The following is a 26,471-nucleotide window of genomic DNA, read 5'->3' as shown; positions in this document are numbered from 1 at the left end:
GACTATATGTGAGGGGAAAAAATTCGTCACAAAGTTGTCACGACAGGGTCCTCACATATAGTAATATGTGAGGAAAACTTGATTTCCTTACATTAGAGTGTCATGCTTATATGATTAAAAAAAAAAATCACAAATAGTCATTTTTTATCACAAAAACTCAAATAACTGTAAGGTAAAAAATTATTCACAAATAGTCTTATTTTTCATCACATCCCTAATTTTGTAACAAATACCTCAATATATATATATATATATATATATATATATATATATACATATATATATATATATAGGGGAGGGCTACAGTAAAAACACTTCTTAAAATATAAATATAAACGTTTTTTAATGTACGAATTTTATTCAACAGGGTTACGAATTCATCCAACATGGTTACGAATTGTGAAAAATAAATTTTTGCTACCTTTGGGATTCGAACCCAGGACCACGAATTCATCCAAAAGGGTTACGAATCAACCGTAGATCTTGATGATCTAACGGTTGAAAATCATTTATATTTTATAGACTTAAGAGTGTTTTTAGTGTATAAAATATAAATGATTTTCAGCCGTTAGATCATCAAGATCTACGGTTGATTCGTAACCCTTTTGGATGAATTCGTGGTCCTGGGTTCGAATCCCAAAGGTAGCAAAAATTTATTTTTCACAATTCGTAACCATGTTGGATGAATTCGTAACCCTGTTGAATAAAATTCGTACATTAAAAAACGTTTATATTTATATTTTAAGAAGTGTTTTTATTGTAGCCATCCCCTATATATATATATTTCCAACCTTACTGAATACTAACAAATATTTATTAATGGCACATAGTAATCTGACAAGACACATACAAATCCAATTCGAAGGAGAAACCTACTACACTAATGATCCTACGAGATCTCAATTTTATATACAAATATGATCTGGTGGTTGGTTCTGCAGAAAGAACGGCACTCGTTGCCTCAAATAAGTTCGGTTGTTCCTCTGTATCTCCTGTTGCAACCTTCTTCACTTCCAAGGTTGTAACTCCTTCAATACCCTTCTTGAACTGCTCTTGTTTCTCGGCTTCAGGAACCTTGGGGATCAAGTTCTTGATATATTTCTTTACGTATGCTATGAACTGTTTTTTGTCGAAAGGAGGTTGCTCTTGAACGACCCACTACACATACCAAACAAAACTTGTCTTAGATTTCTCACTAATCACACAAAATTCATATATAGTATGAGTGTATATGATCATTAGTTTATACATTTCCTTCTACTTCTCACAACATCCCATTCTCGACTTCCTTATATGGGAATGAGTTAGAGAGAAGCTCATCGCCTGCAATATAAATTTAACAGAGTTAGCTAATAACCAAATTAATCAGATCATGAATCAACTTCTGTTTCTTAGGAAACCTTTCAAAACCAGATTAATTTGCTCAATACATGCAACATGGAGTTTTACAATTGTGATATAACATCATCTTTAATTCAAACAACTTTAAACTTAAAACACAAAGGCCTAATTTCATCAGCAGCTATTAATGATCATTCTCATAACCCCAAAAGAAAGACAAACCAGAAAAAAGCTAAAAATAACAGATGAATTTAACTGACAGCACCTTTAGCTTATCCCAACTAACTCTTCGTATTGCAATAGCCAAGGGGAACAACCGAGCACTCTCCGTTTCTTCCTCGAGCAAGATAACATAACCTACACGACGTGGTTTCCAAATCAAATACTTGTAGCTCAGACAGGGGGAAGAAGATTTTACCTTAAAAGCAGGGGATTTTTCTAGTGCCCGCTGGCATTCTTAAAGAACTTGATAGACGCTAGCCCTCAATACCTACTGTAAATTTATTTTCAGAAGATCATTAATCCAATTGATTCAAATGTAAGAGAAAGAACATTGGTTTCAGTTGCACAACAAATGAAAATTTAAGATATAGCCTAGTTGTGTTCTTCCCCTCTTATAAGCAGTTTGAAGAAGTCATGAAAAATACAAATGGAAAGTTACTTTATCTGTATTCTAGCTCGAATAACCTGTCCGACATAAGATTGCAACATTAAGCAAACCAAGAAAGAAGTATCGTCTAATAACGAATATGAAAGGGTTACTACAGATTAAGCATACCAAAGTAGGTGGAATTTGGTAAAAGAGTGGAGTCTGCATCTTTGTGTGGGCTTCTTAGTTCTTACATGCTACTACAGCTTAATTAACAACTTCATGAAGTGGCCCTAAATCTTCCTTGTGTTTGTGTTCTTACTTTTTCAATTACCAGAAGAGTTTTGAGGATCCAAAAGGCACCATCTTTAACTATATCTAGAAAACTGTGGCAATTGATAGATCCAATAGAACATAACAGACTCATTACTATCTTGCAGATAGTAGAAGAAACTAAGGTTATAACAAACTCAATACTATCTTGCAGGCAATAGACGAAACTAAGGTTGCAGGACATCAATGCATTTCCTAATTGAATACTTACCATGGCGAGGCGGCAGACTGTGTCGATCTGGGCGGTGGCCGGCGCGGCGAAGCGAATCGCAGCGGGAGGCAGAATGAAGAAATTGGTGGAGTGGGAGGCAGATCGAAGCATATCTCTGGTGATTGCGGCAGCGGCGGTGACACGAATCGCGACGGAAGAGAGGGAGAAATTGCTACGCAGAGACAGGAAGAAGAGGCCACGGTGGCAGATCGGAGCAGATCTCTGGCGATTGCGGCAGCGGCGATGACGCAAATCGCGGCGGAAGAGATGGAGAAATTGCTACGCGGAAACAGGAAGGAGGGGCCACGGTGCCAAGTTGGGGCCGGAGTAATCGCCGCGGGAGAGGGGAGAGGCTGGTGTGGAGCTGCAGAAAGAATAGACAAACGAAGAGGAGGGATTCACGGCGGAGGAAAGAGGGGCGGCCCTGATTCAAACGGGGGAGGGGAGAGTAGTGTGGAGACGGGGGTTGTTTAGGGGAATTGAATATGGGGAAGAGAAATACTTTTAAGAATTAAAATAAGATATGCCATGTAGGATGTATTTTGCCACATAGGATGAATAATATTATACCAGAAGCTCTAGAATTGCAGGAATTTTGAATGGATGATGAATAATATTATACCAGAAGCTCTAGAATTGCAGGGATTTTGAATGGTGAATTCTTAGATATGCCACGTAGGACCCCAGATTAAGGAAAGCGCAGGAATCCTTAATGTATTATATATTGATTGTTCTAAATAATCACAGATCATGAGTTGGTGGAGTGAATAAGACCTTATGCTATTGCTCAGAGCATCCACAATGGGGATGACATGATAGCTGACTTAATAGAGGGGGGGCCACATTGGGTCAAGGAGGCTGCAGTGGGATGACATGATAGCTGACCTGATCTTTTTAGTTTTGATTTTTGTATTTTTCATTTAAATTTAATTGCACAAATTTAAATAACACGTTTTACTTCAAATTTAAATTGCATTAATTTTAAAATCCTAAAAATTACATAAAAATTAATTAAAATCTTAAAAATTTAAAGGCATATCCTAAAATAACTATTCTGGCTGTAGAGGTCCGAAACGTGCCCAAATGTGCTCGATCAAATCACGTTGGAGCTGAGCATGTATCTGTCTATCTCAAAGAATTGCATCTCTTTGCACGTATTCCTCGAAGCAAACCGGTGTTGCTCGAGCACTCTCGGACGAGTCACTGCTAGACGCCCCGTGTCCTGCGTCGTCATCTCTCCAATGGGTAGCTCTTTCACCTTCGTTCTCAACAATCATGTTGTGAATAATGATGCAACACATCATGATTTCCTTGAGATTGTCGATGTACCAACCTCGCGTCGGACTTCGAATGATTCCCCATCGAGCTTGAAGGACTCCAAAGGTACGTTTGACATCCTTTCGTGCCGATTCTTGCATCTTCTTGAACCTCATCTCTTTTGGATTGGTCGCCATCGGCGGACTCTTGATGAATAGTAGCCCATCTGATAGTAGCGTCGGTTGACCTCAAAGATCACCGGCGCCGTCGTTCCATCCAACACGTCGGAGAACAGAGGCGACTGGTTCAGAACGTTGATGTCGTTGTTCGAACCGACGACACCGAAGAAGGCATGCCAAATTCACAGATCGTGGGATGCAACGACCTCCAAGATCAAGGTGGGCTCCCCTTGATCACAGCGTGTATATGCGTCGTACCACGCCTTTGGGCAATTCTTCTACGCCCAATGCATACAATCGAGACTCCCGAGCATCCCAAAAAATCCGTGTCGCGCCTCGTGCATCTGAAGAAGGCGTTGGATGTCCGCCTACGCCAAATGTCGAAGATACTCGCCTCAGTATGCCGGGATAACAGCCTTGCAAAATCTCTTGAGGCATAGACGCCTCATCGTGTCGGCGACCTTGAGATACTCATCGAAAGTATCCGCACTGACGCCAGTGGCTAATAGGCGGATAGTCGTCGTGCATTTCTACAAAGGCGTGAGAGAGTCCCGACCTTGTGCATCATGGCTCATCTGAAAATAAGTATCTTCACCTTGAACAGCCTCGACTATGGGCAAGAACAACTCCTTCTGCATCCGAAAACGATGTTGGAAAAATATAGGCTAGTACGTCGGATTGTCGTTGAAGTAGTCTTGCATAAGACGTTAATGGGCATCCTCACGATCACGGTGGACGTATTGTCGGTGATGAACAACACGTTTTGGTGTCGATTGGGAGTACGTTTGAGCAAGCAATTGTTTCTGTTCCTGGATCTCATCGATGATCGCCTGCGCTACCTCGTCGGAGGAAGACGACGAATTATCATCAAACTAGTCTATTTTTTTAAGAAAAAGATAAGAATATTGAAGGAGTTTGTGTGTGTGAATGAAGAAATGAGTGGATGTATTTATAGAAGAAGAAGGGGAAAAAAATGAAAAGGAAAAGTGGACAAACGGCTATGAAGCCGTTGGAAAAGAAAAAACTGAAAATGAGGTTAACAGATATTTTAAATTTCTAATTTTAATTAAATTTTTTTAAATGGAGCGTATGCACGCACGTTCGATTTTGGCTATCAGGCTTCCCTCGAGTCCCTTGTTCCTGCAGTGGGCGACCTGATTTCGGGGGTGACTCGAATCCCCCTATCAGGTGAAGGAATATTAAATTTAATTAATACTCGATTTGCCCGAGGATCGTCTCTTGGATTATCTTAATTCACCATACATCGATTAAACCTAGCATGCTCCTATTAATTTAAGTGTTGCACATTGGAGTTAGAACCACTTACTTATGAATTGAACGCAGAGGCTGTTGACGATTGAATCCCCACTTCATCACTGAACAGGTCAGCCAACTTCAACGCTCTGTTTGACCCCTCAAACGACCTCCAATTGTATTTTGTACAGAAATATGACTTCTTCGTCATTGAAAGAGCTTTCTATGACCTCCTGTTTCACCTCAATTGGAGTTCTGTAGAGGAAGTTATGGATGTTTTTCGGAGACTGCCAGAACTTGGTTTCCTGCAAAAAACTGACTCCAGCTCAGATCTTCTGAACTATATCCCGCTCAGTTCCCAACGTTGGATGGACAACGAACTATGAGAACTCCCACAGAGAATTCGACCACCTTGAAATCGGCGCCCCTACTGCTCTCTCAAAACCCTAATTTTTGTGTATATTATTCTGAGAGCAGATAGCTATATTTATAGACAAAACACAGACCTAGGGCCCTTATACTGCTGTTGGGCGTCCCCTACTGTTTCCTGGACTCAGGAGACTTTGGGCCAGTCCAGGGATCAGATACAAGGAATAAAATGGTCCTATAATGAATTAATTCTTATGATCAGCCCAGATCATAATTAATTCATAAGTATTAATTCATTCCACTAGAGAATCAATACTGACTTACCCCTTTATTGCCGGTGATGAGTCGGGGCTTGTATTTAGACTTATTAAATCTCTGTATTTAAAATATCCGACATCCATTAATTAATTAGAACTCTGACAGCTTAAATTAATTAATCTCTTTGTAATCCTTAAGCAGTACCCCAGTGATGAGTCGGGGCTTGTATTTAGACTTATTAAATCTCCGTATTTAAAATATCCGACATCCATTAATTAATTAGAGCTCTGACAGCTTAAATTAATTAATATCTTTGTAATCCTTAAGAAGTACCACTCAAACCTTATTATTGCGCCTGAACTTAATCAACCTGCAGGGTTTAACGCAATAAAACTTATTGAGCTCCTTAAGGGGATGTCATTATCCTATATCGGATACAGGTACTAATAGAGATAACCAAATACTCCCTCCGTCCACCAAAGATATGCCACAATTTCTTTTTTCGTCCGTCCACAAAAAATATGCCGCATCCATTTTTAGTAGTAGGGTCCACATCATTCCACTCACATTTAAAGTGGGACCCTTACTCTACTACCAACTTCATTCACATTTTATTAAAATCCGTGCCGAAAGTAAAGTGGCATATCTTTGGTGGACGGAGAGAGTATCATATATTGACCGCTATCACCCAAGATACAGAGTACTCAAGTTAATATATAACTCTCACCCTGATGAGGAGTAATATATGCAGAGCAGAGGAATGAGCTTTATCAGAGGAACGGACCTCGCCAGAGGAACGGACTTTGCCAGAGGAACGAGTGTCGCCAGAGAAATGACCTATGTCAGAGAAGCCACACCCGCCAGAGAAGTGGCCCGTGTTAGAGGAATGGCCACCGCCAGAGAAATCACCGAAAGAGCGGAGAAGGCTCTCGCTTGGGAGCAAATTTACTACTATGCCCTCGACCATGCGAAGCGCATGTTTTAGCACTGAATTTACTATTTTGCCCTTAGCTCGTAATCTATAAATAGCCATGCATACACTCTTTGTAAAAAAAGGCTTACTTCATTGGCAATACTACAGCAACCAGATTTTCGGGCTCTCAACTTTGCTTTTCTCTCTCGCTTTTCCAAACAACATTAGGTATAATTCGTAATCCGATAATAAATCACCGATTAAATCTATATTCGTTCGAATCTAATTCACCACACCCATAGTAAATCAAAGTGATACACGAATCAACATATATATTTGAAACCTTATTAGTATTAAGATTCTATTAAGTTACCGAAATCTTGATTCTTCACTTATGTCAGACGGAGGAATACATCTCACTGTGATCCTATCAATACGTTATGACGTACCTGTATAGACAAATAGCTAGTCAAAACAAACTATTTTCATCTATGCTGCAGCCTAGACCAATGACTCGTCCTAGAGTCATTTCGGCTGTGATCTATTTATATCTCTTAAATTTATTCCAATTATATGACCTTCAGTGATCCGTTAATCACCATATAATCTACTTATATAAAAATAAAGAACATATATATGCAATCATGAACACAATTAGATAGGAGATATAGTGAACACATAAATTATTGTATACAAGCATAAAATGTTCTTGCTTTCAGTATACAAATCCAACATCAGGTGTGAATGCTCTCACGTTCTGGAAATTTAATTTTTTTTTTTAACTTCATAATATGCCTCAATTAAACCGATTAATCGAATTAACCGATTTTTTGAACAAATTCAAAAATTAACGTATTAATCGATTAATCGGTTAACCGAAGTATTGATCGATTCGATTACAACCGAAGTATTGATCGATTCGATTACCGATAACCAAAATACTTCTTATTCGGATCCGATTAATCAATAAACCAGTTCGATTTTTAACCTAACCGGATCGATTACCAGTCCTAACTAACCATGAATTACGGTGGAACACCAAAAAATGTAGGGTGATAAAGCCGATGAAAATAAATATCGTCGGCCAGCAACTGCCGATTGTTGAATACATACCATTTTTCAATGACAAAAATTAGAACAGCCAACACCGTACCAGATCAAGGAAATTCGGAGCAGAGCTCTTATTCTTTACAAGATCAAACTTGGGAAAACGTCAAAATATTCAAAATATAAAAGAAAACACCACAAGAAATAAACAAAACGAGTCATGAAATTCAAGAAGACAAAATGCTAGTTTTTTGTTTATTAGGCTTCTTAACGCATGACTTCACAAATTGCTTCAACCCCTTCTTAGGCGACTTCTTCTCTGCTGACCCATTCAGCTCTCTGCTCCTCTCACTTTCGAACTCCTCTTCTAGTTGCAAACATACCTAAAAATTGTAAAAACAAAGATCTAATAATTTTGGACACTCAGAAATCACAAAATTATTTATCAAAACAACAATCCCTTGAAAAAAAAATTATATATATATATAAACTCATTTTAAAGTTAAAATATTACTAGTAAAATCACTACTATAATTTAAAAAACTTCACTAGGATGAGAGTAGGCAATTAAATTAAAAGCTAACCTTCAAGATTCGATCCTCGGCGTGAATCAATCTGTCGATCAAGTTGCCCTTCTCTTCGACTTCGATCATCACCTCATTCACCGGCCGACACCGCCGCTCGGGTGAGCACGACGGCTGCCTGTCGCTCGTTAGGGTTCCGCTCGAAGCGTTTGAACTCTTGGGAGAGTGATGATCGCCTCGAATTTCTTCCAACTGTTTCAACTGAATCTAATTTTAGTTTTCGCCCACACACACGTAACATGCATGTAAACTAAACCTCATACTATATATATATGGATACAACCTAAACCTCTAAATACTTTCTTTATTTATAATTTGTTTATATTTGGAATATCACATGAATTAATGAAGCATATAAACCGAGTTTCATTAATTTTTGTAGGTGAAGATTACATTGATCATAATGAGAGAGAGAGAGAGAGAGAGAGAGTTACGATGAGATCAAGTCGATTGAGCCTAGCGAGTATTGGTTCTTCGAAGGCCGACATTTTTTCGTTGAAAATGAGATAAAAAGCGCAGATATTGGAAGGAACAATAGCAACAAGATTTTATTCCTAAAGATGGTATGCACGGAATTGTACATATATATAAATGTGAGTGGAGAAGTGATACGTGTAATGGATGATGAGGAGAAGTGGTAGTTTGGTGTATTATCTCTTTATTTGACACGTTACATAACACATGCAGTTCCACTCTCGGAGCCGCCACGTGTCATACCCTCTTTTGCTTTCTCAAATTTTGGATATTATCCGATAAATGAGTGTGTATTTGGGTGAGATCATATCTCCTCGTGTATGACTCACTAGCTATATGGAGTACTATTAATCGTTATCGAAAGAAGCTTCTGTAGGTATATATTGGGTACTGTTTCACCTGAATTGAAGTTCTCTAGAGAAAATTATGATTGTTTTATTGAAATTTTTGGAACTTTGATTTTTTTGTGAGAAATTGAATATAACTTTGATTTTTTAAATTGTATCTCATTCAATCTCCAACAACGGACGAACGATAAATTTCAAAGATTCCTGAAAGAGAAAAATGTCCCACTCAGAATTAAGTGCCCCTCATAGCTCTTCAGAATCCTACTTTTCTATTTTATGAAATTAACGTTTGTTCAGTTCTGAGAGCACAAATTTGTGTTTATAGATTTCTTTTAGGGAAATTTGTGTTTATAGTTGTTATTAATACAAAGTTTGGGCCTGAGCTTACGATAATATAAGCTGCACTGTTTTTCTGCTATTGGAGTCCGGAGATTTTGGGCCAATCCAATAATAAAAAATATAAAGAATAAAGATATATTTCAAATGAATTAATTTTTATGATCAATTCAAATCATAATTAATTCATAAATTTACTCCCTTCTTTCGTTTCAGAAAAATATGCATAGTATGAGACGGCGGCACGAATTTTAAAAAATCATGAGTATAGAGTGAGTGGACAAAAGGTCCCACATTATTTGTGAAGTTTAGTGGAAAAATTATTATTATAAATGGACTATGGAACGAACAAAAAAGAAAAACTATACATATTTTTATGGGTCGAAGGGAGTAATTCATTCAACTAAAAAAATTAATATTGACTTGCCCTTTTAATATCAACGATAAGTTAGGGCTTTTATTAAACTTATCGAACCCCCGTATTTAAGATATCCAATATTCATTAATTAATTAAAGCTTTCTGACAGCTTATATTAATTAATTTTTTATTTTTTTTAGAATTTAATTAATTTCTTATTAATTCTTACGTAGTGCAGCTCAACTTCATTATTGCACTTGAACTTAACAACATACAGAATTTAGTGCAACCTTTCGAGCTCCTTTAAGGGGATGTGATCTTCATATACCGAATACAGTTATCTAATACAGATTACCAAATATCATATTCCATCTGTCCACGATATCATTTCCACATTATAGGCGGCTCAAGTTTTAAGAAAATAGTGGATAGCAGTTGATAATAATGGATATTGATGTGAGTGGAGTTTGGATCCCACTATAAATGTGTGGAGGATAATAAAGTGTTATGTGGACCCTACTAATATAAATGAAAGTGGAAATGATATTGTGGACAAACCAAAATGACAAAAGTGAAAACGATATCGTGGATGGAGGGAGTATAGAAATTTCTATCACCTAAGATACATAATACTCAAGCTAATATGTAAAGTGATACACAAATTGATATATACACCTGAAATTAAGTCATTGTGATCTTGATTCTTCACTTAGGTTAGATAGAATAATACAAATCGTTGTGATCCTATCAATGCGTTCACACGTACCAGTATAGATAATTAGTCAATACAAACTACTTTCATCTATACTGCAGCCTAAATCAAAAACTCGTCCTAAAGTCGTCTCGGTTGTGATCAGTTTTGTATCTCACAAGGTCGTCCCAATTTGTTATGCTAAAAAATAACAATATTAAAAGAAAGCAAGAAAAACGTGAATATGGTTGTAACTTTGGAACTTTGTATATTGCTAAGTAAAATACGAATAGCTTGCATGTGTGTAATGTCTTGTTTACGATGAGATTTTTTTTACATGTATTTATAGTCTAAGATCATTAAGAATCCTAATAGGAATAGGAGTTTGCTTCTATTTTAATGGAACTACAACTCTTCATCCTCATCTTCAAGTCAATCTCCTACTATTTTACCGGATGTACAACAAATTCACATAATGTCAAATTCCGTACAATCTGGACCGCCAAGATAGCAGCGATGTTAACTATCAAATTAGGTCAAATTTGCCCTCATTTTGTGGCTTCAATCTCGGAGCCGTGGGCAGCATAAATTTGTCCTCATCAACTCCTCCCCTAGTCTAGTAAAAATACACCAAAATTAATCAGTATTTTTAATAGATTACATATCACAAAACTATAGCCTTGAATTCCTAGCAACTACGTTGTTATAAGTGTAAAACAAAAGTCTTGATTTCCCAGTAGCAACGCTTCTACTGACCAAAAAAGTCTTAAAATATCAAACCATGTTATCTACTAAACACGTGTTACGCCACGTCGGTGAACTTTTCAGCTTCCACATTCCCCACTCTCGATTTTTTCTACTCACTCTCTTAATACTCGCGTACCAGTTGATCTCATCCGTGTATTTTGCCGCTACTTTGCTTTCCCATTTTTTTTTATTTTACTCGAATTTGAAATGTCTTTCCTCACCTACCATCTTCTTTTCCTCAAACTCCCACCTTATGCAGATTTTTCACAACCATTTTTTTCACCATTTCCTCAACCGACGACCATCTGTAGCTTCCCCTTTATTTTAATCAAGCCCACATAGTCAGTTCAATCAACACCACATTTCTGCTTCAGGTTCTTCAGATGATGGGGTTTTCTCTAGGTGGTTGAGCCTTATCGAGCGTTGTATCGGTCATTGTTGGTTTTCTATTCTTATTAGGGCTGGGAATCGGGTCGGGATCGGGTACCCTACCCGAAAAAATCGGGTACCCGATCCCGAATAAAACCAAAACCCTATACCCGACCCCGAACCCGAAAAAAAATCGGGTACCCTAATACCCGACTCGGGTACCCGAGTCAGGTATTCAGGTACCCTAAATTACCCGGTCAAAATTGCATCTTTCAAGTCAAACTGTGAAAATCGGGTATTAGGGTACCCGATTTGGCTTAATCGTAATACCCGAAATACCCTATTTTCTTTTGAAAATTTTCGAAAATTTTCGAAAAATTTTCAAAAAATACCCGAAATTAAAATTGAATTTCAATTCAAAATTTTACAGATTTTTAAATTAAATTTAATTAAATAATTTAAAATTATTAATTAAAAAAATCGGGTATTTCGGGTATACCCGATACCCGATTTTTTAGCACCCTAAATACCCGAACTCGACCCCGACCCCTAATTTTTCGGGTATAGGGTACCAAATACCCGATTTTTTTGGGTCGGGTAATCGGGTACCCTATACCCGAACCCTATCTTCCCACCCCTAATTCTTATGAATGGAGCTCCTTCCAGTTTCTTTTAGGCGACTCGTGGGCTCAGACAGAGTGATCTGATCTCTCCTTCATTAGTTGTCTAGGTTGTGATATGCTTATTATTGGGCAGATACACATAATGTATAGGACGACCTACATGGGTTTCCCCATCTCCCACATTTTCTATGTTGTTGACATTATCATTTTCACGCAGGAAAATAATGAGTCCATGCAGCGCCTGATTGAGTGCATTGACCACTATTATGTTGTTTCTGGGCAGAAGGTGAACAATGGCAAGAGTTGTTTCTACATCGGTGACCGTCATGGGCAGTGAGAGCAGAGTATCAGTGAGCTTGGTGGCTTTTCAGCGTGGTACCTTGCCTTTCACTTATATTGGTATTCCAATTTTTCGTGGTTACTGTCGAGCTTCTTATTACCTTGGTGTCAGAAACAAGTTGACAGATATAATTCACGGTTGGTCTCATCGCCATCTCTCTTTTGGCTGGCGCCTGGCCTTGATTCGGAGTACTCTTAGTGCCATTCCCCTCCACATCCTACCAGGGGTGGATCCAGGAATTTTGTTGAGATGAGGGGGAAGGAGGCTATCCCGGGTTTTTTTTTGGATATAATATATAGTAATTAATAAATAATAATTTTTTTTGTCATTAGTTCAACCATAATAATAAAAACGTGCAATAGTTTCATTCATTACCATGTCTATTACATTACAAATAATCTATGAATAGATACTTGGCGAACTCGAGCTAGTCGTCTCTGTTTGAGATAGCAATGACAGTTGATTTTGACGTGTACTCATTGACTGAAAACGTTGCAAAATCTTCTCGTTGTCAATTGTTGAGAAAATTTCCTTCTCAATATACATGACCAAACTGTCGTTCATCCATTCCTCTTTCATACGGTTTCGCAAATCAGTCTTAACAATCTTCATTGCAGAAAATGCTCTCTCAACAGAAGCAATAGCTACGGGTAAAACCAATGTCAACTTTAATCATTCGAAAAATCAATTAAAAAACTAAATGATTACCACTTTTAACTATGTCCTGAGCAAGACTTCTCAAATTGCTAATTGCTGAAAATCAAGAATCATGCCGAACAAATGCTATGAAATTACGAAGTTGTTGTGGAAGACATAGACAATCACCTAAAGAAACAATGCACAAAATGTACATTAATAATAAAATCACGAAGTAATTGTGGAAATAATAAATAATCACTTGGCCCAAAGTCTTTGGGATATAAAATAGTCAAACGCATGAGTTGATCAATTTTGAATTGAGAGAAATTGTTTCTCGGATCAAGACACGCCATGCATCTAAGAAAATTAGTGCTTAAGAAAATTACCTCGATTTGAAGAATTAGTTGACTCGTCATGTCCATGAAAAGCCAATCCTTGCTTAAAAAAATGAGTAACATCCAATGAAGCGGTCAAGCGAGCACGATAAGCAATGTTCACCTCACGAGCATTTGATCTAAACATATTTGCCATACTTCATCTTTGATTTTTAAATGCTTCAATTTGTATTCTAGCATTGTTGTGACATTTATCTGCATCTCCCACGTGCTTTGAAAATTTAATTAAATCCTCTTTTTCAATTGGTAAAGCTCGTTTTGGTAAATGCATCTGCGCCATACCGACCCACTTTATCCGAGTGCTTGAAAATATAATATCACAAGCAAAAACAAGCATCTTTTGCTACGCTATACTCTAGCCACACAAACTTTTGATACCAAACATCTTGAAAACTTCTTAATTGATTGCCAAATTGAGTTTTCGGATAGCTTATGCCTAACTACTTGATAATGCCCCATAGATAATTACTCTCTACGTACTTGATCGCGAATAGCAATTGAAAACTCCTCAATTGGCTTTCTTAACCCCGGATCACGAACGTATTCATCAAAATTTGTTTCATCTTCTACATTTGCTTCAATAGCGGGTGTAACTGAATCACATGAAGATTGACCTCTACGTTTTTTTAGAAAGAAAAACAAGTTCAATTTCCTATAAAAATAAATTATTCTAATTTAGCATTCATAAACAACAAATTGCAAATATAATTTTCAATTACCAATTCACACAAATTCAAACCATTAACAAATTGAAGGCGAGCGGCGATGGTGTGAGCCTCCAAGAAGCTTCTCAAGTTTTGTATTCGAAAGGGTTTAGAATTCTAGTTTGTTCCACATTTACAGATTTATTATTTATTATTTTATTTTGGATCTGCCATTGCATTCTACAGGTGATTGAGCCTCTGCAGAGTGTCCTTCGGGATTGGGAACAACTGATTGCTCACTTCTTTAGGGGTTTTGTGGGTGAGCAGAGGAAGATTCACTGGGTAAGTTGGGAGCAAATTTGCATGCTTTTAGCGGAGAGGGGTCTCGGCATTCGCCGCTTCTCTATGTTAGTTCGCGCCTTCAGCTTTAAATTATGGTGGCACTTTCAGGCTAGAGAGTCACTTTGGGCTAGATACATGTGGGCAAGTATTGTAATGGTCGTTTTCCTCAGCGCTCGCATTACATTGTGCATGTGAGTCTTATTTGGCGTCGTATGATGCACATTTTTTTTAGTCTACTCATTGTCATATTATGTGGTCTATTGGGAATGGTAGGATCAGTTTATGGGATGACATATGGTTCGGGGATCGTCCCTTGAGCTCATGTAGTCATCCCGGAAATGGTCACACTTTTTCTTGAGTTCGTGATTTTTTGGTATGACTTTGCTTGGGATGAGACTTGCTAGCATGATTTATGTGATTTGCATGATATTCCTGCTGATTTGATTGACGCTCTGAGTCGAACGCCGACTGTGATAGGGACGGAGGATGTGATGCGTTGGGATCTAACCAGCCACGGTGAGTTCTCGACTTCCTCTGCTTGGGATCTTGTCCGGAGACGGCTGCCCAGGCAGACTTTGTTTGTTGATATCTAGAGTGACTGTCTTACTCCTACCATTTCTATTTTCCTGTGGCGTTTGTTATTTGGTCGTCTTTCTGTTGATTCTCGTCTCCAGTCGTGGGGCATTTCCCTTGCATCCATGTGTCTGTGTTGTGTGTCTCCTCAGTCCGAGTCGTGTCTGCATGTGTTCATGCGGAGTGAGGCTGCTTTGATTATCTGAACTCATTTTAACTCTTGGTTTGCTTATGTGCACACACATTTTCACACGAGCACTGATATTGCACGTAGACTAAGTCATTGGCGGCGCGCCTTCCCTAGAGAGGCCAATAGACACATTTATTTTCTGATCCCTTGTTTTTCGTGTTTTTCATGTGATTTGATAGGTTACTCATCATCTACATCTACTTGTTACAGCGGGAAACTCACCGATATTCATTGGTGAGGATGTGCTCCCCCGATTGACTTCATGCCACGAGATCCCCCCGTGAGGAGGACTCTTCGCTCCACTATAGTGCTCTGGCTCCCTTCGGAGTCCCCATGGGTGAAGCTGAACACTGATGGATCTTACGACTCACAGACGCAGCATGGTGCCGGTGGATAAGCGGTTCGTGATCACACTTGAGCCCTCATTACTACTTTCTGCACCCATATGTTGCCACTTTCAGTTTTGAGGCTGATTAGCTGCCTTGCTCGAGGGTCTTAGGCTGGCTATTACTTTCTCAACTAATACATGGGTTGAGCTGGATATTGAGGCGATCGTTTTGCTCATTTCTACTGAGCATCACGGTCATGCTAGCATATGTCATATTGTTTCTTGGATTTGACAGCTTATTCAGATTCGGTGAGTCCGTTTCACTCACATCCACCGCGAGGAAAGCCGGCCTGCTGACTTTATGGGGAGGAGAGGGCATCAGGCCCAGGCATTGACTACTTTCGACTGTTTTTCTGCTCCTCGTTATTTTCTTGCTTTGGTTAGGATAGGCCAGCTTGGTTATCCTAACATTATATTTAGATTTCATGTTGATAGTTAGTTTGTTTTGGTTTGTTTTCTTTTTTACATTGTTTCCTTTGTCCTCTAGATGTACTCACTTTTGGGCTATATCTATGTATAATTTTGATATGTCTGATTTCTGTTTCTCCCTATGGTTTATGTTGGGCATTGTTACTTTTGGACAGCGTCGTGTGTGGGACACTGGTTGATGTTTTATTTATAGATTGGAGGTCTTCCTAACCCCTCACCCTTCGGGTGTTTGTTTTTAAGAAAAAATAATATTTTTGAAATATTACCTTTCTTTATATCAATAATTACTTTTTCTTATAACAATAATTACTTGACCAAAATAAGTACATCGCACTCGTGCTCCTGTTGCTCTGCCCAGGCCTGGCCCGCACCCTTCCCCCTCTCGCGCCCTCCGATCGGATTGGATCAGACTCGTTTCACCTGTACACTCAGTCTCACAGGAGACCACTCTTTATTCTAAGACTTATTCAATTAAATAAATGATGCCATTATCAAAGTTTCGGATATAATATGTAGTATATATAAAAGTAAGCAGACAAGTGGAATTGTTGGGCACAAAATATCTAGGGATATAAACAAATCAAGCTGTTCGTAAATTATTCGGAGCTCAGCTCAAAAAACGTTCGTTTAGTGAAGTTCGATAAATAAACAAACTAAACTTGAGTTTGGTAGTATTCGGCTCATTAGCTCGTGAACACGTTCGTTAAGTGATTCAGCTTGAAAATATAAATTAGTAGTAGATAATCTATTAAAATTAATAATAACTATATTAAATCTCTAATTAACTTTGTTTGTTATAAAAAAATAATCAAGATTTTGAATATAAATATAAATGTAGAAAATTTGTATATGCTCGATTAAGCTCACGAGTTTTAAAGTATTCAATAAACAAAGTTCAGGATTCGACTCAATATTAAACAAATCAAACTTGTGCACACTAGTATTCGGTTCGATTACACCCCTAAAAATACCCGTATGTTTAGAAGCAAAGAGAAGTTAATCAGTATCCTGATCAGATTTGGAATTATCATCAGACGGCCATTGGATGGTTTCCAGGAGCCTCTCTCTCATGAGCTTCAAATTCTCATCTGATATTTCCTTGTATATTTCACCAAGATCACATTTCTGTATTACAAAACCCAAGCAATCAACCCCATAACCATTCATTCATTCTTTTGTGTATGATGAAGAATTCATGGAATACATACCTTGATCCATCTGCCGTAGAGTGTGAGGCGTGTGATCATCACTCTTTCAGCAAGTTCTCTCCTCTCCTGCATCCCCAACAACATTATATTTATCAATCTCTACCAAGGTCCAATTGAATCTCCATTCCAACAACATACATATTACCTTAACCAGAGTCTGAAGAAAGCGGTTCCCCTTGCTTGGTACATTGTCAGCCACAAAGCTGCCAGATTGGACGACGTGTTGAGGTTGAGGAACATATAAAGTGCAGAAGATGAAGAGAGGGAATTTGGGTTTCTTACTTGTTGAACCATTTATACTGTGGTGGATTCATTTCATACAGCTGTTCAAGAACTGTCCTCACAGCCTTAAACGTGAAGAACTCAACAAGTTCCTGTCCATACTAATTTCATTAATAATTCTGATTGTATATATATATATGTTTTAAAGCATCAACTCACCATTTTGACATCGTTGAAGGTGTCCTCGTATTGCCCCCCTAGTTCATCCACAACGATGAGGCGTTGAAGCTTGTGTCTCTTTGTTGAACTAGTGCAGATTGACACCATTTTTGCAGGCCATGGATCCAAGAAAGAATTGCTCAAATGCACCATCCTCTGCTGTTGCTGCTGCAATTGCCTTCTTTTCCCTACGTTTCTGTAGAAATAAGAGACACAGTTGTTTCCCTTTATGGTTGAAGGCATGATGCTGTCCACGCATAAACATGCCCATGATTCACCCATTGCTTCAATGGAGTATTAAACAATGCTGCTGTCAAATGAACTGTAGAGATAATTCTGAGCAAGGCGCCACCTGGAGAAAGATTCTAACAAAACAAAAAAAAAATCTTCTGCCTCTTTGATTTATCTTCAAGAATCTGGCTTCAAGTTCAGATATTTATGTGAATTATAGACAATGTTTTCCTTGTGTGTGTGTGTGTGTTTTTTTTTTCAAATATTTGTGAGGTCCCAAATTCTCCACAATACTAATTCTTGTTTTGTCATATCTCACATGAATGGAGCAGAGTTGCCAACTGTTACTACTCAAATTTGGGGATGTAATTTGGTAAATAGATTCTACATAGCCTTGGCAGAATCCTGTTGCTTCCATAACATGAAAGGAGATTCCGATACTTCAGTAGTAAATTTACGAAGCTCAAATTTATTTATTTAATCCATCCTTCGAATTTTACAGACACACACAATAGATGTAGTTCTCATATAAATTCTACTGGATGCAACTCATATGTTGCCAACAAATTGGAAAATCGAGCAAACGCGTGCCAAAGAAACGAATTCAAAAAATAAAGTAATGCATTATAAATATTGTTGACAGCTTACAAGTTCTAACATACAATGGGCAAACATTTTTCATCGACTTACGATAAATATACGAAATAAATTCTGTAGCTTTTTTATCTTTCTCTTTCTACACAAAAAAAAAAAGGAACATCACACAGACAAAAAAAGGTCCATCGAAATTGTGAGAAGTTGATTTAACAGTTAATTCCACACTCTTCGACCTTTGGGCCAGTGACTCTAGTGGTGAAGGGATCAACTCTGACCCACAGCAAAGAGAAGATCGAAGCTAGAAGAATCGACCACACCACGACGATAGTGGGAGTGCGGTTCTGGCGCCCCATAAGACCTTTGAGGAAAGGGTAGAGATGAACGATAACCCAGAAGGCGAAGAACAATTTCCCAAACAACGGCCCCCATGATTGGTAGCCGCTGTTGATTGCATAGGAAATCCCAGCAACAACTCCAACCAAGTTTACGATGAGAAGAGTGGTTGGAGGAATCAGAAGAGTTGTCCATTTGAACATGTAAAGCTCGGTGAAATCTCCCTCTTCGTCTCCAGCTTTAGATGTGACAGTGAAATTTGTATCTATTCCAGCAAGAACTTTGAGCAGCCCCTGGAATACAGCAAAGAGATGAGCTGAAACACCTCCAATGACCCAGAACTGTTCGTTCCTCCACCATTCGTCAATTCCGACACCACTCCACCTCATCTCCAGTATACCAGTGGCAAAGATGGAGAGAAAGAGGGAAAGAAACCAGATACTCGCAAGGTTACTAATCTGTAATACAAAATATATAGTTTAAAACATGTTTCTCGGCTTCCCATAAGAGATGTTGAATTTGTCGAGAAACACATACCTGTGGGATAATGAATTTCCCAGTAAGCAAGCAGACAGCTGGCAATGTGCAATAAAGTAACAGAGGAATGGAAGTGATTGGGTAAATTGTGGTGTTGACATATGCGAATCTCTCTAGCCATTTGAGCCTCCCTTTATATCCATACCATATTGGACAATGCCTGCTAAACAGAATCTCCACAGACCCTAAGGCCCATCGAAGCACTTGATTCAATCGATCGGAAAGATTAATTGGAGCTGATCCCTTGAAGGCTGCCCTTGGAGGCATACAGTATATTGATCGCCAGCCACGTGCATGCATTTTGAATCCTGTAAGAATATCTTCTGTGACAGAACCATAGATCCATCCTATCTGCATACATGAGAGGAAAATGAATCGTAAGAATATCAAGTGGACAAGAATTACTTTCAGAAGCAAGGAATTAATTATCACATGAATAGAAGTAAGCATTTGATGGACAGAGAAGAAATATTGACAATTGAAGAGCATGAATGTAGAGGCTACAAAATAACTAACTGTAATTATACTTCTGTAGTAGATCCGATTCCTATGGATTTAAAAAATAACAAAACTAAATATCATACATCTTTAAATGTCTCTTCTACAGCTTACTTGAGAATTGAGAACTACACGTCATGAATACATAGGCATAAACTATCTCAGGGCCCAAACAATAGGAAAAGGCTTCTAAATGGAAGAAAAGATTTGATGGGAACTTCCAGTTCTAGAGCCAGCCAATCGAATAAGACCACCAATATCTTATCAGATCTTCATTCTTAATAAACTATAATTTTCACACTAATTTCCAAAGACATGTAAAAGAAATTCTTTGAACAGTCATTGTAAAGCTAAAAACCCTCAGTATGACTATGTTAATAGAATCAACATCATAAACTCCAAACAAAAATGTTAACCTATGTTATATTGCTTTGGCATGTTAGGTTATCCTATTATAGACATCCTGCTATTTCAAGGTATTAGTAAGGCAGAGAGTACACAGTATGTAATGCAACATACAACTTGCCACGTACCTCACTTCCCCATTCTGACTTATCTTCGTACCCACAGCTAATGACATGAATAGCCTCTTTAAGGAGAGTCTCTGGTGTGGCAGACTGAGGCACGCCACCATTCTCCATCAGGGTAGATGCAACAAAAACAGCCGACTGTCCAAATCTTTTCTCCAAGCTCATCTGGGACATGAGCAATGACTTTTCATCATCGAATCCGGCACCTGGTTCGATCAACAAAGGGGATGAATCAGAAACACAACAAAGGGGATGGATCGCAACACAACAAAGGGATGAAGCCAATAAAGTGACACTCTGAAATTTCCATGAAATCTTTTTACTATCAGAAACTTTTTTCCCCTTGTTATGCAAGGGCGACTATCTAAACCAGAAACATCACGGTGACAAATTTTCATAATCAAAAAGCAAACCATGTGCATAAACATTTAAACAGCAACATCCCCATGAAAGCAACTAATTCGTATGAGCTAGAGGATTAATGAGTAGTGATCATACGTTGAGTTGTTAGTTTCACGGAAAGCGTACCTTCAACACCCTCCTCTATATCCTCCAAGCTGAAGATAGGAACAGTAGGATCAACATGCTTGCTGGACTTCTTTTTATCTGAACCTTTCTTACTTGATTGAGAACTTTTCTTTCTTGATCCACCAAAGCAGGAAGAAAGCATGCCAGGTTTCTTATGCTTAGGTTTGTGAGGAGGCTCATAACCATATAAAGCCGTTCTGTTGAAGACACATCCAGTGCCCACATATACAGGGCCTTGAATGCCATCCAAACCTCTCAGATTAATCTGGTGAGCCAAAAAGGAACAGTTCGAATGAGTTGTAGGTAACCAAAAACAGAACATGGATTGTAAGGACTGCTATGATTAGAAACACTGAAACTCACATCAAAGAAGACAGTGTTGCGGTTGGCATATCGATCACTCCTGTCAATACCATCAAATCTCTGTGGAAATTGCACATAGCAGACATACTTTCCAAGATTCGGATCCATCAAAAAGCACATTGCTTCACGCAAGGCCTTGCTGTTATTAATGTAATGATCACAATCGAGATTCAACAAGAAAGGTCCATTGGTAAGAACTGCTGACACGCGAACCTGCAATTGTAGTACATAAGAATGCCAAACTTGCAGCATAATAAGTTATACGTTCAAAAAGACATCATTTGACTACTTACAAGTGAATTCATGGCACCAGCTTTCTTGTGATGCTGGAAACCAGGACGCTTCTCACGAGAAACATATACTAACCGAGGCAGCTCATTACCATCACTGTCAAGACCTCCACTTTGGCCCAAGAAGACCTGTGAGCAAGAAATATGAGTAACATTACAGGAATGCAATTAAGTACATGTTTGTTGAGGCAGAACATATATAGCATGTGTGGCTCGTGCTTTAAAACCAAATAAATAGAAACATGAAAACGATGAAAAAGGTATGTCCTTTGCATACGAAATGAACATGCACTATACTGTACAAAGGACCATTGACACTCGACGAGATAGAAGGTACAGTTATCTTCTCACCTGGATCATTCCCGGGTGATCCCTTGTATTATTTCCAGGCCACGGTGTACCGTCTTGCATGACCCAACCTTCTTCAGGAATTTTCTGAGCCTTGGATACGAGCGCATTGATACGAATTTTGAATTCTTCATATTCTCTCTATAGTACAAACCCGGAGAAAAGTAATAAGACATTTGACCAAATGTGAAGGGAAAATCTGGTAAAATAAAAATTCTCACCTTCATAGCCCGACGGTCTTTCACAAAAGATGGCTGGACTTTATCTTTTAAGTAGTCAATCTTCTGAGCAAAGTACCATTCGGGAGCCCGTGGCTCAATACTGTACTTTTTGCAGAAAGGAACCCATTTCCTTGCAAATTCAGATGTTTCTGATAGAGCTTCAAATGTCAACATGGCAGACCCATCGTCAGAAACATAGCAAGAGACCTTATCCACCGGATAGTCTACCGCAAGAATGGACAGAACAGTATTAGCTGTAACAAGAGGAGGCTCCTTCAGAGGATCAACAGTACTGACAAATATGTCAACAGCAGCTAATTGTGATGGCTCTCCTTCACGGTCATATCTGTTACACAATACACATTATTAATTTCGAGTGAGGACAAAAAGAGTGGCTTTTTGGTAATATAAGAACTAAAGATATAAGGGCTTAGCCGAATAAAGGCAGTAGAACTAAACAAAGGCACTGCACTGTCTACCTATTATAAGCACGAGCCTTTCAACTGGGAGGAACGTACAATGAAGCCAAATATAAAGACACGCATATGCGGGGAAAATTTCTCACCTCAGAGCAAGCCTGTCAAGATACGTTTCACGGTTTACAGGAAGCCATTTTGGGAACTGATCCAGAATCCAGGATATAGCAAACCAAATCTCACAAATCACAGAAATCAGCCACAATGGATATGCATTGGGTACAGGGTTCGTTATTCGATAGTGCAAGAAAATAGAAAGAATCACCAGCCGCAACACAATAACCATCCTGTAAGGGTTTATCCTTGATGACGGAATAGAAACCTTCCTTGATAGGGGCTGTCGGGCTTCATCATTCCTACACCAAGAAGAAATTTATCAGAGGGAGAATGGCTACCATGCAACAAAATATAGAGTGCGTCATTTTCTGCTGCCACATGAGAGCAAGTGATGGTGATTTATGGAATTCACCAATACTATCAAAGTTTTTGCTCAAAAATACCCTGCATACCTAGAGAAAAGTTCTGAATATAAAATTTTAAACTTACAGCAGAGAGTCATCAACAAGAACATCTGTGCTCGCATCAATATCTCCCACTCCTCTTTCTGAAGGAGGATGGCTAGTAGTCATTGGAATAACAGGCTTTTCCTGCTTCATTTTCCAGCCATCCACTCTTTCTTTCCAGGCAACATTGCCTAAGCCTGGGGATCCAAACTCCCTCACTGGATCCACAATCCTGGCTGCAAATGGGAAAAGGAAGATATTAGGTAAAGAATGTGAAAGGCTCAGGGAACAAAATAAATACTAAGATCCATCAAAGGAATTGTAATGAAGTAAAAGTTTACGTTTTCCACCGCCTCCAGGAGGTGGAGATGCCATTGAAAGGCGCCCAGGTGATGCGGCAGACAATTCCCCAGAAATCTGTAAAACATATAAAAAGTCTATCAATTATGCCATAATATATGATTGCACAGCACAACAGTAGAATACAGTGATCCAAAAGCATCAAAACTTACATCTGTTCCATTCGTAAGCAAAGGAATGTGGTTTTGAGGAACCTCCTTGTCATACTTTGGTGCATTAAGACTTTCTCCCGCATGATTAACACGCCAGCTCAACATTCGTTCTGAAATTTTCTGCTTGTCACTTTGAGTTTCAGAGTAATGGACATCATCAACAACATCATCAGCAACACCATCCTCCTCACTATCACCATGAATTGCAGGACTCCCTGTTTGAAAGTATCAAATTCATTTTCAGAAACCAGATTTTGGTTTTGAATCAACTCAATTTTTCAGTGTTTAGAAAGTTGCTGAAAATTATGCATAAAAAAGTTCAACAGCCATGTCTTTCGGTGTTCCTATTCACTGAAAAGGCATTAATTTTTCCAAAAATAATTTTAAACTGAATCATGGCCATACATACATGTAGAGACATATTGGTATTCCAATTATTTTAGGAACGTAGTTGTATATCTATGCATATCACAGCTAGATAATCAATAACAATCATATACAATCATTTTCTGAATGCTATAATCATTACATTAATTCAATAACAATACATAATAATATTCAAACTTGATGCGACACCGCCAAACACTGAAATTTTCTACGACATTTGAACTAACCTGCACATTCTAAAAAATTTAGATGTCCCCTCTAAAAGTGAAACCAAAAGCATATGTTATAACTCAAACATTCCAGGGAATACAGCTTTCCAAGACATCTTTTTAAAATACAAATAAATAACATTACAGAGTCCAGAATATCACTCCCATGATTTATCTACTGTTCGGGCATTGCATGTGAAATCTTTCAAGACTTATACTGCTTCCTAACACGGTGTCACATATGATGCAAATCCCCCAAGAGTCCACTGTTCAATATTCTAGCTATAGCAGCTGTTTCTACCTTATATGCCAATCAATCCCTTGTAGTTAATTATATTTATCTGATCTGATTTGAGAAGCATTAGATTTACTATAAGAAAAACTTTGACAACCTTGAAGATGTAACCAATTTGTGCAACTCAATATAGTTTTCTATAGTAAGCTAGAGAGACTTACATTGCAACTAATTTAGCAAATTACCATGAAACTCTTATAATTTCCTACACCTGATTTTAAATTGGCAGAGGATAGGAAGAGACACTATTATTAGAACTTAGTACTTACTATACCTTTATGTCTCTTGTATCTGGTTTTGCACTGAGGGCAAGACTGATTTCCATCCTTTCTCTCATATTCATAACAAGGCCTGCAAACCGGGAATGCACAGACATTGCAAGCAACAAATGGCTCAAGGTCAGCAGTTAAACCCACGTCATCACCACAGATCTGACAGACCTGGCTGCCCATGGTCTTCAAGGTCTTTCCCTAGCAATAGAACACAGTAACTAAGTCAAAAACGGAACATAATATTCCAAAGAAATAGAATGACACTAAACACTTAAACTGAGAAACAAATGTATCCATAAATATAAGCCAAGAAATAAAATTCCGTGGAGAAAGAGAAAATTTTACACCATATACCCATGAGAAGATAGAAAAGCTAATCAGGAATTTATGGATCCAATCATGGAGATATGCTCAAGAATCCAAGAAAAAAAAAACCATCTGAACAATGGATCAGAATCAACAACATTCATACCAACCTTGATTTCTGCTTCAGGTTCCATTGTCACTTAGCCTCAGTCAAGAGCAATGGATCAGAATCAGCCAGATGCAAAGCTTCACTCTGAATTTAACATCCCCGAGCAATGCGCTCCTGCACAAACTGCAAAATGTTCTGTCTCAATCTCTCCGAACTCGTCATTTCACAGGTTAGATCTATTGCTTACATTCAAAACTACACAAAATCAACAAATCTAAACCCTCGATCGCGCCTGCCGACAGTCAAATTCAGCACTTTTATGGAACAATATCTTATTTATTTGACTCCAAAATCAATTAAATAGTCAAAACTCTTAAAATTAAATTGAAGTAACCCGGGTCAATGAAATTACTGCACACAATCCAAACACTGCATTAAATCCCACCCACAATTTACAAAAATAACTGAAACAATATCTACTAAAACGCCAATTTTCGCATTCGTCTATTACAAAGCGCCCTCAACGAAAAAACAGATTTCTCACCGCGCAATCCAAACGATGCCGACAATCTCCGCCAATCAACCACAGATCGTGAGAAACAGATTGAGTCCACAACCGATCTGAACACAATGCTAAAAGCACACAACAGAAGATGGAAATGCGGATGAGAGAAGCAGTGGAGAGCAGAGCGAGTAGAACCACTAGCTGTCGGCTCGGCTTCTCTCTCTTCAGTTTTCTCTCACTAGAGAGAGATATAAAGGTGAGTGTATGTATAGCTGTTAATGAGTGGGTAGTTCTCAAATCTCAATTATTATGATTGTCCGTCGCAATAAAAATATGAGGAATATAAAAAATGGCGTGGAAGGGAAGAATACGACAGGGGAGCTGCTAAGGCCGTGCTCATGTATTTCTAGAGAGAGAAAAGGATGAGAGAGAAAGAGTGACGGTTGCACACCGACACTGCGAGCAGCGCAGTGGTACTTTGAGACCATTTGTTATTACAGCGCTTCAAATGCTTGTACACTTCAGACTGCTGTGCCCTTGTCTAATTATGAA

The 26,471-nt window shown here is 38.4% G+C and overlaps 3 protein-coding genes and 1 long non-coding RNA gene across 8 annotated transcripts; all 4 read right to left on the bottom strand.

Annotated features, from left to right (window-relative positions):
• Nucleotides 1-796: 796 nt before the first annotated feature.
• On the bottom strand, nucleotides 797-2,975 carry LOC131007052 (uncharacterized). 4 transcript variants are annotated; one of them, XR_009095877.1, is made up of 4 exons: nucleotides 2,475-2,972; nucleotides 1,607-1,834; nucleotides 1,250-1,323; nucleotides 797-1,158 (listed from the first exon to the last, which is right to left on the bottom strand). It is a non-coding gene; the product is annotated as an uncharacterized LOC131007052 (long non-coding RNA). The 4 variants fall into 4 exon arrangements; XR_009095875.1 differs by having other exon boundaries at nucleotides 1,607-2,975; XR_009095876.1 differs by having other exon boundaries at nucleotides 1,250-1,834; nucleotides 2,475-2,974.
• Nucleotides 2,976-7,750: 4,775 nt separating this feature from the next.
• On the bottom strand, nucleotides 7,751-8,943 carry LOC131007051 (uncharacterized). 2 transcript variants are annotated; one of them, XM_057934196.1, is made up of 3 exons: nucleotides 8,770-8,943; nucleotides 8,336-8,527; nucleotides 7,751-8,134 (listed from the first exon to the last, which is right to left on the bottom strand). In XM_057934196.1, exons 1-3 carry the CDS (start codon nucleotides 8,821-8,823, stop codon nucleotides 7,979-7,981), a joined length of 402 nt encoding a protein of 133 aa, XP_057790179.1. In that variant the 5' UTR covers nucleotides 8,824-8,943; the 3' UTR covers nucleotides 7,751-7,978. The 2 variants fall into 2 exon arrangements, with proteins under 2 accessions (XP_057790179.1, XP_057790178.1); XM_057934195.1 differs by having other exon boundaries at nucleotides 8,336-8,536; nucleotides 8,770-8,939.
• Nucleotides 8,944-17,067: 8,124 nt separating this feature from the next.
• LOC131007050 (chaperonin-like RbcX protein 2, chloroplastic) lies at nucleotides 17,068-18,434 on the bottom strand. The gene is made up of 5 exons (XM_057934194.1): nucleotides 17,870-18,434; nucleotides 17,711-17,802; nucleotides 17,574-17,631; nucleotides 17,429-17,494; nucleotides 17,068-17,345 (listed from the first exon to the last, which is right to left on the bottom strand). The coding sequence occupies exons 1-5, from the start codon at nucleotides 18,149-18,151 to the stop codon at nucleotides 17,217-17,219; spliced, it is 627 nt and encodes a 208-aa protein (XP_057790177.1). The 5' UTR covers nucleotides 18,152-18,434; the 3' UTR covers nucleotides 17,068-17,216.
• Nucleotides 18,435-18,703: 269 nt separating this feature from the next.
• LOC131007049 (cellulose synthase A catalytic subunit 3 [UDP-forming]-like) lies at nucleotides 18,704-26,362 on the bottom strand. The gene is made up of 15 exons (XM_057934193.1): nucleotides 25,959-26,362; nucleotides 25,476-25,597; nucleotides 25,002-25,197; nucleotides 23,837-24,051; nucleotides 23,666-23,741; nucleotides 23,368-23,560; nucleotides 22,911-23,177; nucleotides 22,346-22,691; nucleotides 22,128-22,265; nucleotides 21,780-21,905; nucleotides 21,487-21,699; nucleotides 21,124-21,388; nucleotides 20,599-20,801; nucleotides 19,568-19,918; nucleotides 18,704-19,488 (listed from the first exon to the last, which is right to left on the bottom strand). Exons 2-15 carry the CDS (start codon nucleotides 25,497-25,499, stop codon nucleotides 18,904-18,906), a joined length of 3,198 nt encoding a protein of 1,065 aa, XP_057790176.1. The 5' UTR covers nucleotides 25,500-25,597; nucleotides 25,959-26,362; the 3' UTR covers nucleotides 18,704-18,903.
• Between the last annotated feature and the right edge of the window lie 109 nt (nucleotides 26,363-26,471).

This window comes from Salvia miltiorrhiza, chromosome 1 (genome assembly GCF_028751815.1).
Source record: "Salvia miltiorrhiza cultivar Shanhuang (shh) chromosome 1, IMPLAD_Smil_shh, whole genome shotgun sequence".
In the NCBI taxonomy this organism is placed as follows: Eukaryota; Viridiplantae; Streptophyta; class Magnoliopsida; order Lamiales; family Lamiaceae; genus Salvia; species Salvia miltiorrhiza.
This window is presented reverse-complemented; position numbering and strand designations above follow the sequence as displayed.

Excerpts from the sequence above, each read along its gene's own strand:
- LOC131007051 (XM_057934195.1), bottom strand. The coding sequence starts at position 8,823 with ATGTCGGCCTTCGAAGAACCAATACTCGCTAGGCTCAATCGACTTGAT. Across the intron at positions 8,537-8,769 it reads TCAATCGACTTGATCTCATC|TTGAAACAGTTGGAAGAAAT; the intron begins GTAACTCTCTCT and ends AATTAGATTCAG. Across the intron at positions 8,135-8,335 it reads CCGAGGATCGAATCTTGAAG|GTATGTTTGCAACTAGAAGA; the intron begins GTTAGCTTTTAA and ends TACAATTTTTAG.
- LOC131007050 (XM_057934194.1), bottom strand. The coding sequence starts at position 18,151 with ATGGGTGAATCATGGGCATGTTTATGCGTGGACAGCATCATGCCTTCA. Across the intron at positions 17,803-17,869 it reads CCTTCAACGATGTCAAAATG|GAACTTGTTGAGTTCTTCAC; the intron begins GTGAGTTGATGC and ends TAGTATGGACAG. Across the intron at positions 17,495-17,573 it reads TTCTTCAGACTCTGGTTAAG|GAGAGGAGAGAACTTGCTGA; the intron begins GTAATATGTATG and ends TTGGGGATGCAG.
- LOC131007049 (XM_057934193.1), bottom strand. The coding sequence starts at position 25,499 with ATGGAACCTGAAGCAGAAATCAAG. Across the intron at positions 25,198-25,475 it reads AACCTGAAGCAGAAATCAAG|GGAAAGACCTTGAAGACCAT; the intron begins GTTGGTATGAAT and ends TTCTATTGCTAG. Across the intron at positions 22,266-22,345 it reads AAGACCGTCGGGCTATGAAG|AGAGAATATGAAGAATTCAA; the intron begins GTGAGAATTTTT and ends TTTGTACTATAG.